Source organism: Micropterus dolomieu, linkage group LG18 (assembly GCF_021292245.1).
Source record: "Micropterus dolomieu isolate WLL.071019.BEF.003 ecotype Adirondacks linkage group LG18, ASM2129224v1, whole genome shotgun sequence".
NCBI lineage: Eukaryota > Metazoa > Chordata > Actinopteri > Centrarchiformes > Centrarchidae > Micropterus > Micropterus dolomieu.
In genome coordinates, this window is record NC_060167.1 from 28,397,406 (window position 1) to 28,412,872 (window position 15,467).

The following is a 15,467-nucleotide window of genomic DNA, read 5'->3' on the forward strand; positions in this document are numbered from 1 at the left end:
GTGCTGATACTTTCTTTTCCTGTTATCTGTCAGAGATGATGGGAGGAACTGAGCTGACAGGGCCCTGAGTCTACAAGTTAACACCCCAATGTGACACACACAGGGCCTATCAGAGTGGGCCATACACCATCCAAGGGATTTAAACATCACACACATTAACAGAGAACTGGCAAAATATAAAGCATACAAAGAATGCTAATTATTTGATTCTGATATTCTTGACTGCGCTCACTTTGTACCCAACAAGTAACATTTGTGTTTTCACCTCAGAGATGTGGGTTGTTCAAGGAGAAAGATGCAATTCAACATACATGACATACATACAGTGATCATGACAAACAGCTGAAAAAATGTGGCGATGTTTCATCAGAGTTGACATGATGCCACATATCAAGCAATAAAAAAAGTTGTTTATTCACAGAGCAGCAGTTTGCAGGGCTGTGGTCTCTCTGCCCAGGTGCATGACCTAGAGCTCAGCAGAGTCCTACATACGCAGCTTCATGCCTCACTGCAGAGCACGGCAAGGGAATACCAATATACGGAGCCTAAACTACATGTATTAAGTGGAAATTAAGGATTGGTGAAAAGAACACTGATCCACAATGCTGTAGATTATTTTTAAATATCCACTGGTGTGTGCACATAAAGCTATTACAGCTCTTTCTTAATACTCACTTATTGAAGTGAGTATTAACAACAAGGTATGAAGCGTATCAAGACACACAGGAAAGCACTGTGACAAAACTCTGTGAGATTTGTGTATAAGAAACTGACACAAAGCAAAGCTGAATTTCTCCAGTAGACAATGAATTGTCACCAACTCATTTCCTTCTTGTCACATGAATGCATTAATAATGCTTAAATCGAACTGTCTTCATTCTGTCCCAAGTGAAAATGCCGGAGTGACGGACCGACTGGCATGTAAGCTAAATTTTATCTGGCAGTCAGAGACGACGCAACAGCAAAAGTTGAGTTGAAGAAACACCTGACATTGGAACGAGTCCATTAGGCCTGCAACTACCAATTATTTTCATAATTAATTGAATTGGAAGAATTGCCGTCGCAATTTCCAAGAGCCTAAGGTGACATCGTCAGATTGTTTGTTTAGCCAAATATCAGTCTAATACCAAAAGGTACTTCATTTATGATGATTTAACAGAAAGAAAAACATCAGAGCCTTACATTTCCAAAGCTGGAACTAATGACTGTTTTTGCATTTTTGCTTGATGAATGACACAATTAATCCATTTTCAAAATTGTTGACTAACATTCTAACAATTGATCAACTAGTCGTTTTGGTTTGTTGCATTCAGTGGATATTTCAAATACTAAGACTGATAAGATACACGGAAGTCTATTCATCAACCCCACATCAGGCCTCACTGACGAGCAGCAATGACTTACACACTGGATTGCATAGTGTATAGGAGGTACTTGAGATTTCCTTACAGTTGATATCTTACTTAAAAACCTGATTGTAATGACTTTACTCCAACATCTCATTAATTGGAATTTATATTTCATTTTGTGGCAGCCTTTCTAAAATGAAGACTGACTGTTCAAATTATCCCTGGAATTTAGAATTTCCTTGACAAAACTGGTGAGCACATCTGAGTGGTGTGTCTGGATTATTTTTGTGGGTGTAAAAGGTTAGGGTGCAGAAAGGTCTGGTGGGGGGTCTTAAAGTGAGAGGATGTGGGCACCCCGTAGCTCTACGGGGGGTCGAAGACATATGCGCAACAGGGAACGAGACCACAGGATTCTTTGAAAACAGGAGATCTCAGGGGGCTTCAGAGCTGCTCTTTACACATTGCTGCGCTGTAAAGCCTTTGTTGGTCTGCCTGCTCCGACGCTTCAAGTCAAAAGCTGCCTGCTGGCAATTTCTAATTTCATTTCTCTCCTCAGCCAATTTTATAAAAACTTTTGTAATTTCAGACAAGACACTAACTTGTTCTTGTTACTGTAAGTGTCTCTATTTCGTTGTGTGTTTGGTTCTAATTAGCAGTGCTTTAAACAAATACTATTTCAAGTTGAGACCTCACTTTAGAAGCTTTTCATCTTACAGCCTCCACATGACTTCTGTAGCAGACTACATCAACGGTTCAGTCACCCAACACTGGTGCAGTAATCAAGTATCTTCAGCAATTATTTAACTCTAAAACATCACTGGTAAGCTGTTTCATGCACGTTTTTGATTTACAACACTTTGGCTTAAATCCAGTGATATTCTGCTCTCCTCTTCCAGCAAACCACATAATGTGCACCATTCTGCTCTCAGGATCCTAACGCAATCAAACATCTGATATACGCAATGAACCAAGCAAATGTCAAACTTTCAAGCATAGGCTGCACATTAAAAACTTCTTAAATAAATGTAGAAAAAAACAGAGCTTTAATGTTCGGGTCAGTTTGAGCGTGTCAATATTAGACCACCACTCAAGTCTGTTCTCAGTCCTGCAAACCAAAAACCTTTTTTCTAGAATTCTAGTTTTTAAGAAAGCAAAACTAGTCCACTGTCATAACTCATAAAGTTGCCTAAGCTTGAAATTTGTGTTGCATTTACTGATAACGTTTGGTCCACAAGTGACCCAGATGATATTTAAAGAAAACAGAACTTTATTATACAAGGACAATGAAGGTGTTGTAGGAAAAAGGTAAGGCTTGTTAAGTATTCAGACTATATTATTGCGCTGCACTCACGATTATTTTCTAAGTCGATTAATCTGTTGATTATTTCCTCGATTCGTCAATCATAGTTGTGTGGTCTAAAATGTCTATCAGTGTTTCCCAAAGCTCAAGATGACGTCCTCAGATGTCTTGTTTTGTTCACAACCCAAAGGTATTCAGTTTACTGTCATCGAGTAGTAAAGAAACCAGAAAATATTCACATTTAAGAAGCTGGAATCAGATAATTTTGATGTTTTTTTTGTTTAGCCTATAGTTTTATTTTATTTCAATGTTACCATATTTTAATACACATTTAATTATCTGTTAAGTTCTCTGTGTGCAGCATGAAGGGACTACAAACCTTCGTTTCGTTATACAACGACACATAATATAATGACAAATAAACAACCTTGTAACCTTTAAACTCTAAAGGATGCATTTAAAACAAATACATTGTTTTGAGTGAATCCTAATGAGTCAAAAGGACATTGGAAATTATACTTAAATGCAACAACTTTACTTTTCCTATGTTAAGTCACTAAACTGCATCTGAACATGAATTCTCAAGTTTGTAAAGAGCTATCCTCATTTGAACCTTTGCACCTGTCTGACCCCAAACATTTTGTGTGTTCTGTGGATGTGCAAATACTTCCATAACACATGCACACACAGACAATGCACTGTAGACTAGGGCAATGCCTCAGCACTCTCATTTGCTCTTTTAGAATCGTTTTGTTTGCTGCAGTGTGGGCAACAGGCACAGGGTTTGTTATATTTGTATCATTCAATTATATCCAACATGCGCTCAATCTCTCTCCATCTCTAAAAGACTTCTTTCAGCCTATGTGCCCCTGAGTGAAATCACACTGAACTTCGAAAGAAATGAAATGCCTAAGCTTCTACCATCTCTCTTTTATTTACTTCACTGATGCTCTAAATGAAGCTCAACAGCACCAACCACAGGCTGCTAATGGGACAACAAACTATTAAATCCTTGCTAGAAGCACAGACAACATAATCTAACACAGTTTAACTTACTGATGTGTGAAGAGACAAAAGGACTTGATCATTTCAAATGATAGGCAAGAAAAGAGAGCTCTTCAATATTACAGCCAGCAATTAATGACAATGTGCAAATTAATCCAACCAAAGACATTATTAAGTGTCATAGTGAAAAATAAAGCTATTATAGTTGTGGATATGTGTGAGAATGAGAAACCCCTATGAACACACTGAAATGAGAGGGATTCATTCATTCCTTTCAAACACAAAGTGACTAAACATGGCTAGCCAGCTAGCACACCTAAGACGAACAACACTTTTGGGCTGTCAGAACACATAGTGATAACTGCTTTGTTAAGGCTTTAAAGATTATTTCAATATATTCAGTTTTTGAGATTTTAAATGTCATGTTCTTGATAAGTTCATGTTTTGCCTATATGACAGCAGTTCAAAAGTTAAACTGGGCCTTTTGACTTTAACAGCCCAGGATGGAGTCGTCCCAGAGCTTCTCCTCCTCCGTCCTAGTGTCTACTTTCTCTTTCGTTTTCTTCTTCTCTTTCCTGTGTTTGGGTTTTGCTGGCTCATCCTGTCCACCATCCCCCTGCTCAACATTCATTTCAGCCTGAATATGCACTTCAGTCTCTTTTCTACTGTCCATCGTGTCTTCTGGCATTAAAGTGTCTATCGCCTTTTCCCCACATTCTGCCCCATAGTCCTCCTCTCGGTTTTTCTTTTCTCGTCTCCTCCGCTTGCCATGATTTTTTCGCTTCATCCGCCTCCTCTCTCTCTCTTCCTCGGACTCTCCAAATTCCCCTCTTCTCCTGTCCCCCGACCCATTATCTCTTTCCCTCCTCCCTCGCTTGCTCCTCTTCTCCTCCTTGTCGGACTCCTCGTCTCTTGCCCTCCTGTCTCTCTCCCTCCTGTCTCTCTCCCTCCTGGATCGTCTGATCCTCCTTTTTTCTCTGCGCCTGTATTCACTGTCATCACTGTCACTTGCGCTGCTGCTACCGGAGGAATAGGAGTAGGAGGAGGAGTAAGATGATGATGTAATATACGAGGAGGAGCTCGACTGCTTTCTGCGCCTCCTTCTCTTTGTGGGCCGACTACTGAACAGTGGAGGGCCTGAGCCTAGGAGGACTGGAGGTGGGCAGTTGTAATCCCAGCCGTGGGATGGCAGGGCAGGGCCCTGATATGGAGGATGCCACCCCTTAACTGGGTTGTAACAACCAAGACGGGAGTGATGTGGAGAGGTAGAGGTGGGAGGGAAGTTGGGCATAGGTTTGTTCAGTTCTGTGATATTCCCCTTATTTAATACTTCCACTTCTTCTTCTTCAGCTTCCTCATCCTCATTCCGTGTATCTCCCAGAGGGAGGATTTGACTGGTCTTGGGGTTGATTCCACGAGCCTTCTGGACCTGAATGTAATCTGACAGTTCATCTGCAAATGTGCTGTAGACCTTTTGCTGGGATGATTTGCACAGGTCAGTGACCTTCTTCTCCCTGGTCAACAACATGTAAACAGGAATTAGGTTGCTATGCATTTAGGAAGCTCTTGAAAACTCATCGCTTCCGAGAACACTTCCTCTTATAACACCCCTAACATGCACTTCCTGTGCTCTTCTTCTTCTATCTCCTTCCAATTCTCTTGTATTGATTGCACTTTTTGATTAACTCTTACTTTTCCCCCTAGGTATTTATCCCACTGATGCTGTATGCAATAGCTCTTACTACTATTTATTGCTGCTCTTAGTATCTATTGCTACTCATAGATCTGTTACTTTACTGATGCTTGTATGTTGTTCCTCAAATGTAAGTCACATTTACCCATCTGGCAGTTGGACAAAAGAGTAAATGTAAATGAGTAATAAATGTTGATGTCACAGTAAAACCACATTAAGTGTTGAGTGGACTAAGTAGCGTTTTCTTTTCTTCCGCACCTGTAACCAACTGGTTGCCTGTTCTCACTACCCACCTCCTTTGTGTATGTAAGACAGCCATGGGAATCAATATGTGGGCTGACAATCAAACTGAGCTAAAAGAGGCTAGAAGCTGCATAGAGCTGCAGAGCTTAGGTATCCTATTCAGTACAGCAGAGATTAAATTTAGGTATAAATGATGTCACTATGGTGTTTGTCAGAAAATTCTTGATCTTACCTAATCTGGTGTTTGTTGCCCTGCATGTGGGCCTGGTACATCTCCACCGAGTTAAATTGCACACTACACATCTGACACATCAGGGAGTTGGCTGAAGACAACAGAAAGCGGGTGACGTGTAAAAAGGAAAAGACAGTGTTAATTATAAAATTATGACTTATAAACACTCAGATCAACAGCTTCCTTTGCTTTCTTCTAATTCTAATTAGTTTTTAGTGAGCTGCTACCTCACGTAAAAATAATACGATTTATTTAGTAATTTTTGTATTAAGTCTTCTCTACAAAGAGATACATTATGCAGCCTACAACTGAAAGTAGAAGTTAATAAAACGTCACAACACCCAAGGTTAACATTCTGTGTAATAAATGAAAATTGTCGCAAACTAAATGAAAAGTCCACCATGTTATTATTTGACATAGCCAGAGTTAGACTAACTGCCTATTGTCAACGTCGGCTTTTTGTAAGAAGGTTATCAAACTAACACCTACCTGCTACCCCTACTAGGATGAAATCTTCAGGGCTGAGACGATTTGCTGTTTCAAATGTGAGTGTTATTTTTTATTTCTTGATCATTTATGTGTTAGTATTGGGATGTCATGCTGTTGTCATCTTCTCCTGATTTTATTTGTTACCCTGCATCTTAGATAAATTAAAGGGCACTGCCATGTAGTGTGTCTAACAAAGGACAAATGTTCCTCAAGAAATATTTTTCTTCACATCAATCCTTCCTCTTAAAATACACTCAATATCGTATTGTGCAACTGTGCAAGTTTAATAGAATTCCTGCAAGGTCTGTTGCCCTTTGTATTATCCTGCTTTGCTGAGAGGCAGGACCCCGCGTTACCTTGTTGCACATCATCTCCGAGCTCTTTGAGCAGGTCCTGTCTGGCCTGATTCCTCTGGTGTTTGCGTCCATTGTAGTGCTGTACAGCCATTTGGGGGTTGTTGAAGGAAGCAGCACACAGGGCACAGTACTTGTCAGGGTCCATCAGATCAACCTCTGTGCTGGGGGTTGTTATTGTGGCCGTTGGGTCCAGAAGGTGCTCCATACAACCCTCTGGAGTTGATTTCTGGTCAGTATTAGGAGAATCCCGACTCAGACTTGGTAAAGTACGCACCTCTGTGTACCTGTCTGTAAGTGCAACGAGAAATTATCATTTTGAGTTAATTTGTGTTTGACCCTCTCAACTCATGCAGAACTTGTGCAGATAGTTGAACAATACTGTCAATATATTGTTTATCTGTAAATATTTAAATTCAGATATTCAATACTTTTTCTATCACAGAACCCATACTTGCCTGGGGGCTGGAGACCTTGTTTACGAAGATTTTTTGAATGGACCTTGCCTTCATAGTGTGATCTTGCCACCACGTGGGAACTAAACACCATGTTACACAGTTCACAGAAATGGTCCTTATCAGTAGTCATGGTCTGCTGCAAAAAACAAGAGGCTTATTAAGGGACAGATATTTGCTTCCTGACATGGTATGAAAACGGGAAACAAGCTTTGTCTGAGGGGAGGCCCACAGTGTCAGACTTTAAAAACCCCTGCTTTATGTTCTTGTAACACTGTTTGTTCTTGTAAACTGATTGTCTGATGTTACAGGTTGCACCTAAAGTAAAAGAGGGAAATCTGCGCCAGTGAGCGCCAACCTGGGGTCCTGTGGACTCTTTGTTCATCTTCTCAGCCCTCTTGGCCTGCAGGTACACCCTGAGTTTCTGAGCATGTTTCTTTCCCTGCAGTTGGGTGAAACACGAGATATCATTATAAAGGGCTCCGACCTTGTGAGGTCAATAAAACTGTACCAGGGTTGCATGGCTGGTGCCTGGAAAGCAGCACACACCTCATAGTGGGACAGCCGCTGAGATTCAAAGAGCAGCACAGCCTCACACACATGGCAGTAGTCGTCAGTGAGGAGACCCTTTAGTAGCTCCTCTTCACTCTTGTCTCCTGTGTGGCAGAATATACAGACACTGTTACAGTTAGGCCACACTGAGTGCTGTGGAAGACTATTTAAGCATGGTGAACAAATAATGGGCTACTAAATCATCAACATTCATTTGGGAGAAACCTTTTCCAAGGCAGCTCACATTAAAAATCCCATAAAAAATGGTGAAACTCGGTTAATATGTGTTCACTAGATAAAATATAACTAAAGCGCTGTGCAAGAGCAACAAAAAACTGTTGCTCTTGTGTCTCTATGCTGGTTAGTTTTGATATAGAGTTTTTTTCAGTTTTGGAAAAATTTAAAGCTAATTTGTACAATTTTCATTCTCTGAATGTGAAAAAGGTCTCATGCGACATTCAAAATCATTCTGTTTTTGCAGGCCAGGAAGTCTGAACAGCACAAGACAACAGCTTTTCCTACAATTCATGCTGTAACAACAGCTTCCAATACAATGGAAAATGCAGGAGCCCATTTTAGAGACAATTTATATATTTTACTGAATTCTACACTTATTCAAGACGCATTCACCCCCTTAGGCTGAATTTAAAGCAAGACATATCCACTGTACAACATTATATATATAAATAAATATAAATATTTTATTTACCAAAAGGATTCCTTGGGACAGCGGTAAACTAACAGGTCCTTACATCATTATATTTCACAAAATGCCTAAAAAAGTGCCACTCGAACTATTCCCACTAACCTCTTACACTGCTATGCGGAAACTAGAATCCAACGGATAAATCAGCATGCAGATATTATCGATCGATATGAGCTAATTGCAGATTAATCAGTAAGTGTTAATAACAGCCAATGAATGACAATTAAAAAAACAAACAGAGACGTGGAAGACGGCTCGCTCAATCATGTTATGAGTGTTGTCGTTGCACAGTTTTTCCACCAGAGGGCACTCTGCAGCTCCACTGTTTGCAACCATCTGTACTTTTGTTCAGTAGTACTATTTATAACACAAAACATTTTTTTTAAAAGCATTATGTCATATTATCTTGGTGAAGTCTCATTACTATACATAACAAATGTTAGCGATACTCTTTGTTTATGTTGTGTTTCTAAAAAGAAGAAAAATAAAGAATATTGACAGAAACACCTCTAAACACTTGTAGAATATATTTTCACCATTGTGCATCTTGCTTGACTGCATTCATTCTGCTTGTTCAGTGTCTATTGCATAGTGCATATTAAATTTCCGTGCATTTCTGCATTCATGCAACCTTTGACTGTCAGCCTCTTTGCCCCGATAGCATTAATAAAGTATATCGTGATCTGCTCATTTTCATGTGAAGCACGATTATTTAGCACAGTACCACACTGTGGATGAGTATTATTCAAAATAGCTCAAATGTGTGGGCAAAGATTTTGTCACAAGTGTGGCTAGTTTTCCAAAACTGTGACGTGTGTGTTTCATTTTTAGAGATTTTAAAATGACATTAAATAAATGGGAACTGAGGTATTACTACAAAATATATTTGTTTACATCCTTGCTGCAAATAATTAATTAATATATGTCTACATAATGTAACAATGAAATGGTTTGATATGGTATGTGGTATTGAGCTACTCATAAGACAAGAGTGTTAAATACCCTTTTGAGACTGCTGGTGACTGAGAGCTAAAAATTACTTATTTTAAATTGCAATATCACATTAATTTATTGAGTAAAAAATGTGTTAATTAAATCTTTATGTTTATGTTGATCTATTGTCACAGACAAATCACTGATCAAATTATTCAAAAATAACAGTTATATTAATCAATACCGAAAATGACCACTGCAGCCCGAAGTGCAAAACTGAGGTAAAGAAAAATGAGGAATCCAAATGAAGGACTGACAATGTACATAGTGTGCTGGCTTAACTTTAACTTACCAACTTCATTAACGCCAATGTAACGCAATAAGACAATTACACACTGAAATACAGCATTTCCCCCCGTTTCTATGTAAAATCTACAACTCAAAAGAACTAAAGACTGCCATCAGTAAAACAAAACAATATCTACAGACTTTGATACCGTCCAAAATATTCATGTCTGCTGATACATTTCAAATAATGTACTTACCAAATGATAATCACAGTAGCAGTTAACAAGAGAACAGAGATTTTAGGAACTGTGTCTCAAAGTATGTGTACAATATTTGAACAGGAGAAATTACTTTCTAGTTACATGCTCATCTTGAGGGCACTTTTTATTCTACTTGTGAGCGAGGGACAGATGGCCATATCTAATGTAAAGCTCGTGAGGTCTGAGATCCTTAACACTCACAACCAACCAGAGAAAACGCTGCTACATCTTCAGGCTGTACAGTTGTGCCAACAGCTAATGTTTTGCTTCATAGCACAGCAGAAACGTTGCTTTGACTGATTCAGTAAAATAAGCTTAATGTCACTAAATGGCACTGCTATTTGATGGTCTCCGCGACCAGGACATGTTAGCTGCCCACCCTGCTACCACTAACCACTGTTATGTGGCTATTTTAGATGGTCAACAGGCTGTTTGGTTTGGGGACTGAGTTTGCGGACACTAGCTCGCAAAACAATTAGCAACTGGCCAACCACTTCCGGACCTGAGAAATCCACTTAACTTTGTATGGTTTCACTATCAGGCTGGTCTTAGGTTTAAAAGGGTGTTTTGGTGGGCGACACGTTTTACGAGCAATGTACGCAAGGACCGGTAACTGATCAACTCCTAACGTTACAGCTAACGTTAGGAGTTGACATTAGCGTCTTTAGCTAAGGAGCTAACAGCTCACTCGATTGTTCCAGTTAGCTAAAAAGCTAACATTGACTCGGCAGGAAGGACACCGTACGGCTGAATTTACACGTTCTAGACAAAACTCACCTTCCACCTGGGTACTATCTACTTTAGTGTTTATTACTTTGTCAGCATCTGTGAGAGAAGCCGCGTTAGGGGTACTAGTAGTGTCATTTTGAGCGTCTGACTCCGCAAACAGCGGAGTACAGACACTTGTGTCGTCCATCTTTTTCCCTAGTTGTTCAGTGCATGCGCAGTGACGTCCTGCTAGGTATCCCAAAGTCACTGATAAACAAGAATACAAGCAAGTAACAATCAGTCAACTTTATTTCAGACGCATAGATCCATATCAGTAAAGTAAAATAAAATAATTATAAAGACACAATACAAGATACCCAGTACAAAATATGTACAAGCTCATTTCATAACACGTTCCACCATAATTAAAACACATGTAGACATTTGTTCCAGTGTTTCCAAAAACACGAGAAATACCTTGTATCATTTTTTTTTAGGTTCAGTTAAAGCTAAAATGACCAAATTTTTTTGAATTAATCAGCCAACACATACATTTATGCATAAGAATCTGCAATACAGCATGAAGACCGGGAACATTACTTGTCATAAACACATGACTTGCACTTGTCCATTTTGGGAACTTAAGCAGGATTCTAAATGCATCATTAAATGCCACCTGCAGCTTTTTCATTTTCCCTTTAGTATAACTGCACCACAGTGGAGTACAGTAAGCTTTAAAAAAAAAAAAACTATTTTAACATCATCAGAACACATATTAAATTTCCATGCCAGCATATTGGCTTGTGCATACAATTTGCAACACTGGCGCTGCATGTCATCATCATCACATAAATCATCCCTGATTATATGATCCAGATATCTTACTTTATTCACCACATTTAACACTTAGTTTGCCAAATAAAAAGTAGGAAAGGTTTGTTTCTGATCCTCCTTGGTTTTGGCAATCATAATAACACTTTTTTTAGGGTTAAATTTTATGTCATGCTGCACACCATACTTTGAGCATACTCTGAGGAGTTGCTACACTGCCCTATAAGGAGACAGGACGACCAGATTGTCAGCGTACATCAGATGGTTAATAAGACACAACCCGTCTTACATTCTTTTAACTTGTTAGAAAGGTCATCCATATACAAATTAAATAGAACAGGGGACAATATTCCACCTTGTCTGACCCCATAGTCACTAGAAAGGGTGCAGAAATACTCTTTCCCCATTTAACTTGCATAGTTTGATGCATATGACAAAAAAAGCAAAATCCTTATCAAGTACGGAGGGACCCCTTGCTCTTGTACTTTACCAAACAACATACCATGATTAATTCGGTCAAATGCTTTGGACGCATCAAGAAAACACATAAATATTGTAGTGTTGTGCCTTTTGTAGGTATTTATGACCTCCTTCAATGCATAGATACACAAATCTGTACTCTGCCTACTTTTAAAACCAAATTGATTATCAGTGGTTATTATGTATTCTTGAAGCCTATCTAGAAGAATCCTTTCTAATACTTTGGAAAGTATGCTAGCCAGGGCAATTGGTCTATAATTATCCATGCTGGATATTTTACCAGTTTTGTCTTTAACCACTGGCACCAATAAAACAGACAACATAGAATCAGGTAAAATGCCATGCATTAACAATCCAGAGAAGCACATAGCAATCACTTTGGCTAGCATTTTTCAGATGTTCTGCAGTTATTTGGTCAAGGCCACATGCTTTGTTCACTGCCAAATTATCAGTGGCATTGCAGACTTCATCAGGTCTAATAACCACACCATCATTGTCAGGAACATCACTGACATTAAATTCCACACTTTTAACACAATTAAAAATATCTCTGTAATGTTTTCTCCATAATTCAGCAATATCTTTAGACCCAGTTATCCCATCAATACTTGAAGGCAAGGCCACCTTACTGTTATTAATGACCTTAATTTCTTTCCAGAAATGAGAGACATTATTTTGCTGAAGCTTTTTGGTCATTGAGTTTGCCCTCATGGCCTGCTTTTTCACACATGTACAGCATATTTAAATCTGGCATTTGCATATTTTTTATGTTCACACTCTGGGCCGTACCTAGCATTTCCTTATAAGATCCAGTTTTTAAAAGATTTTCTGGCCTCTGTATGGATATTCATTCCAGCCTGGTCTGAGACTTTTTTTACAGAGTAATTTACTGCCATTATTTAAACAATTCACAGTTTTATCATACATTTTACACAGGATGTATAAAAAGTAACATTTTTAATTAAATGTAATGATAATTTGCATAAATCTGACTCAGCCTGTATATTTAGTGGGCTACTCTATGTATTTAAAATAGTTTTGATTTCATGTAATGTACTTTAAAACCTGTTTTCCTGAACAGGGTTTCATATTTTCAAATCTGTTTTGTACATTCTTGTTGAACTATGGCCTCCCCATGAAAAACCAAACTGGAACATTTTCACAATATATTTGACAGAGGCAAATAAATTTAAAATAAAAAAATAAATAAAAATCACTTAATTTTTTTTCCTCATTTCGGTGTAGTTTAAGTAGTAGTTAATTTTTGTCTTGTTTTACTCTTTTTATTTCTTCGATTCAAGTGTCCCAGTAAGCCATGACAAGGGGCCAGCATGCACATCAGGACCCTGAAACCCGAAACAGCTAAATGGAATCGAGCCATCATGAATTTGATTATTCTTCGCTTTTCTTACTTTTTTTTACTTACTTTATACCATACACAGTTTTAAACTACAAAAATGGGGGGAGAAAAAAAAACAAGTTAATATCAAAATAGATACTTTATTATGGGACATTATAACGTCAACATAACTTCTTCTTTGCCACAGGGGAAATCCATGTAATGCTGGAAAACAGATGTATGGACAAATATATCAAGTAGATGAGATCAGAGGATCAACATAAAGTTGTTTCAGGTCAAGACAAGGACACTGAAGAAGACGGTCACTAGGTAGAAAAGCAGGGTAGGGTGGAAAGAGGTCACTTCCTCTTCTGGAGCTCTCTGGCTAAGGCATCCAACTGTGAAGAATGACAGAAAAACATGAGTCAGACACACTAGTAATATTTTTTGTTGCTAGGTCCGCTGTACAGATATATAGGAGATTATGTCAACAGGGTGGTGTATGTGCATGGGTTAGTATGCAGACACATTCTTGTAAAGATATAAAAATCCCTTTAATTACAGTGGGACATTAGGCAGCTCAAATGCCTTTTGTTTGTATCTGGGTTTATACAACTTGCATCCATGCTGCACTGGATAGGATACCTTTAGTTCACTTACAAATATACTTCTCAGAATATTCCTCCTCTGGGGTCTCAAGTAGTTGCATTCTCCCACCTCACACAGCTTCATCTCCTCTGAAATCTGAGACAGAGATATTTTGAGCAACAGGACATGCTCTGTGAATGCACACTGGCACACACACACAAAAACACTGATCCCGACCTCTGACGTGCCAAAAGAGTCCAGCTCCCTCTTGCCTCCGGGGTACCAACCATGCGACCAGTGCTGGGCGTTGGACAGCTCAGCCCCCACACATAAAAGCAGCCCAAGCAGCAAAACCAGCCGAGATACACACATGATATTCCCACCTAAGGGCAAAGATAGACACTCAACTAGCTCCGACTATAATTTGATCCTATCTGATTTAGAAAGTCTGAACAAATTGCAAACTGTTAAAATACTCTGTTGTTAATTATATTTTCCACAGTTCAGATATGGAATTGTTTTTTTGTGTAGCAGAAAGTTTCATCTAAATTTAAAAAGTCTTTATTTTACTTTTCCTGCAACAAAAACTCAAAAGACTATAGCTCATACTGTATACAGAAAATAGCTGGCTGTCACCAGAAAGTGCTGATATTTTGCTATATTATCAATCAAAGTAAGCATCCTTACCTTAGTATCAACTCTTACAACTTTATCACTACAGGTGTCCCTCAACGTCCCGCCAGAAGCTCACTCTGCTTGCCCTGTAGTTGGTCAGTTGCCGACGGTATCTCACTGTTTCACAAGAGTACCACTGTGGAGATTCTCTTCAACCTCATCTGCCTCTTCAATATATGTACTGGTCTCAAAGGCCCCCCTCCCAGTGTACACTGCCATTATCATTCCCTAATTGCCCTGCCCATCACTGACCCCCTTGGTCCCTCTGTTACCAGTAGTGAAATGAACGGTCCCTTGGGGACAAGAGGTCGAGAAGACAGCCCAATCCAATTATCGCCTGCAAACAGCACTGACACCCCTGGGACGCTCATCTGCTCACACGTATCACCCATATCCCCTGCCAAATACTGTCCCTCTGACTGAATAACAGATTTAAGTCATTCAGTTAACAAACAGTTTGATGACAAAGCAGTATCATTCACTTATCCTTCTTGAAGACTTTAAAAAACATCTTATTAAATTGAGTGGAAGTAGGGACTCAGTACTCAAAAAAAGTTTTGGAGAAACCTAATATTATATTATAATATATCATATTATTTGTATTCTTAAATGCCAGTGGGTTCTATAGGGTCTGGCTTCTATATGTCTGGGCCCGCTGACATTATCTTTTGACTAATAGTATTTTATCGTATTTCTCAGTTCACAGGTCTTTGTCAGAAGATAAAACTCAATAGCCTTTATATTCCTTTCTTTCCTCATTTCCTCTCCTTTATCACCTGTTTTGACCACAGTGACCTGTCACACATTTTCCCGTTTAAGCCAGATGACCCTTCCGTCAGAGGGAACACAGGGGCATCTGATGACAAGGGGGACAAACACTGTGAAGCCCTGGCCAAGCCTCGGATGACCTCCCTGTCAATTTGGGGTATTTACTTTTTTCAGAGTTTTAGATGCAGGACCAGTTCTTAGTCAGGAAGTGACTGACGTG

At 39.1% G+C, this 15,467-nt stretch overlaps 2 protein-coding genes across 2 annotated transcripts; both read right to left on the minus strand.

Annotated features, from left to right (window-relative positions):
- Positions 1-3,559: 3,559 nt before the first annotated feature.
- On the minus strand, positions 3,560-10,804 carry zmat1 (zinc finger matrin-type 1). The gene is made up of 7 exons (XM_046076132.1): positions 10,636-10,804; positions 7,669-7,775; positions 7,478-7,561; positions 7,123-7,258; positions 6,668-6,955; positions 5,823-5,913; positions 3,560-5,168 (listed from the first exon to the last, which is right to left on the minus strand). Exons 1-7 carry the CDS (start codon positions 10,772-10,774, stop codon positions 4,145-4,147), a joined length of 1,869 nt encoding a protein of 622 aa, XP_045932088.1. The 5' UTR covers positions 10,775-10,804; the 3' UTR covers positions 3,560-4,144.
- Positions 10,805-13,524: 2,720 nt separating this feature from the next.
- gnrh2 (gonadotropin-releasing hormone 2) lies at positions 13,525-14,176 on the minus strand. Its single transcript, XM_046076133.1, has 3 exons — positions 14,042-14,176; positions 13,877-13,960; positions 13,525-13,614 (listed from the first exon to the last, which is right to left on the minus strand). Exons 1-3 carry the CDS (start codon positions 14,174-14,176, stop codon positions 13,576-13,578), a joined length of 258 nt encoding a protein of 85 aa, XP_045932089.1. The 3' UTR covers positions 13,525-13,575.
- Positions 14,177-15,467: the final 1,291 nt, after the last annotated feature.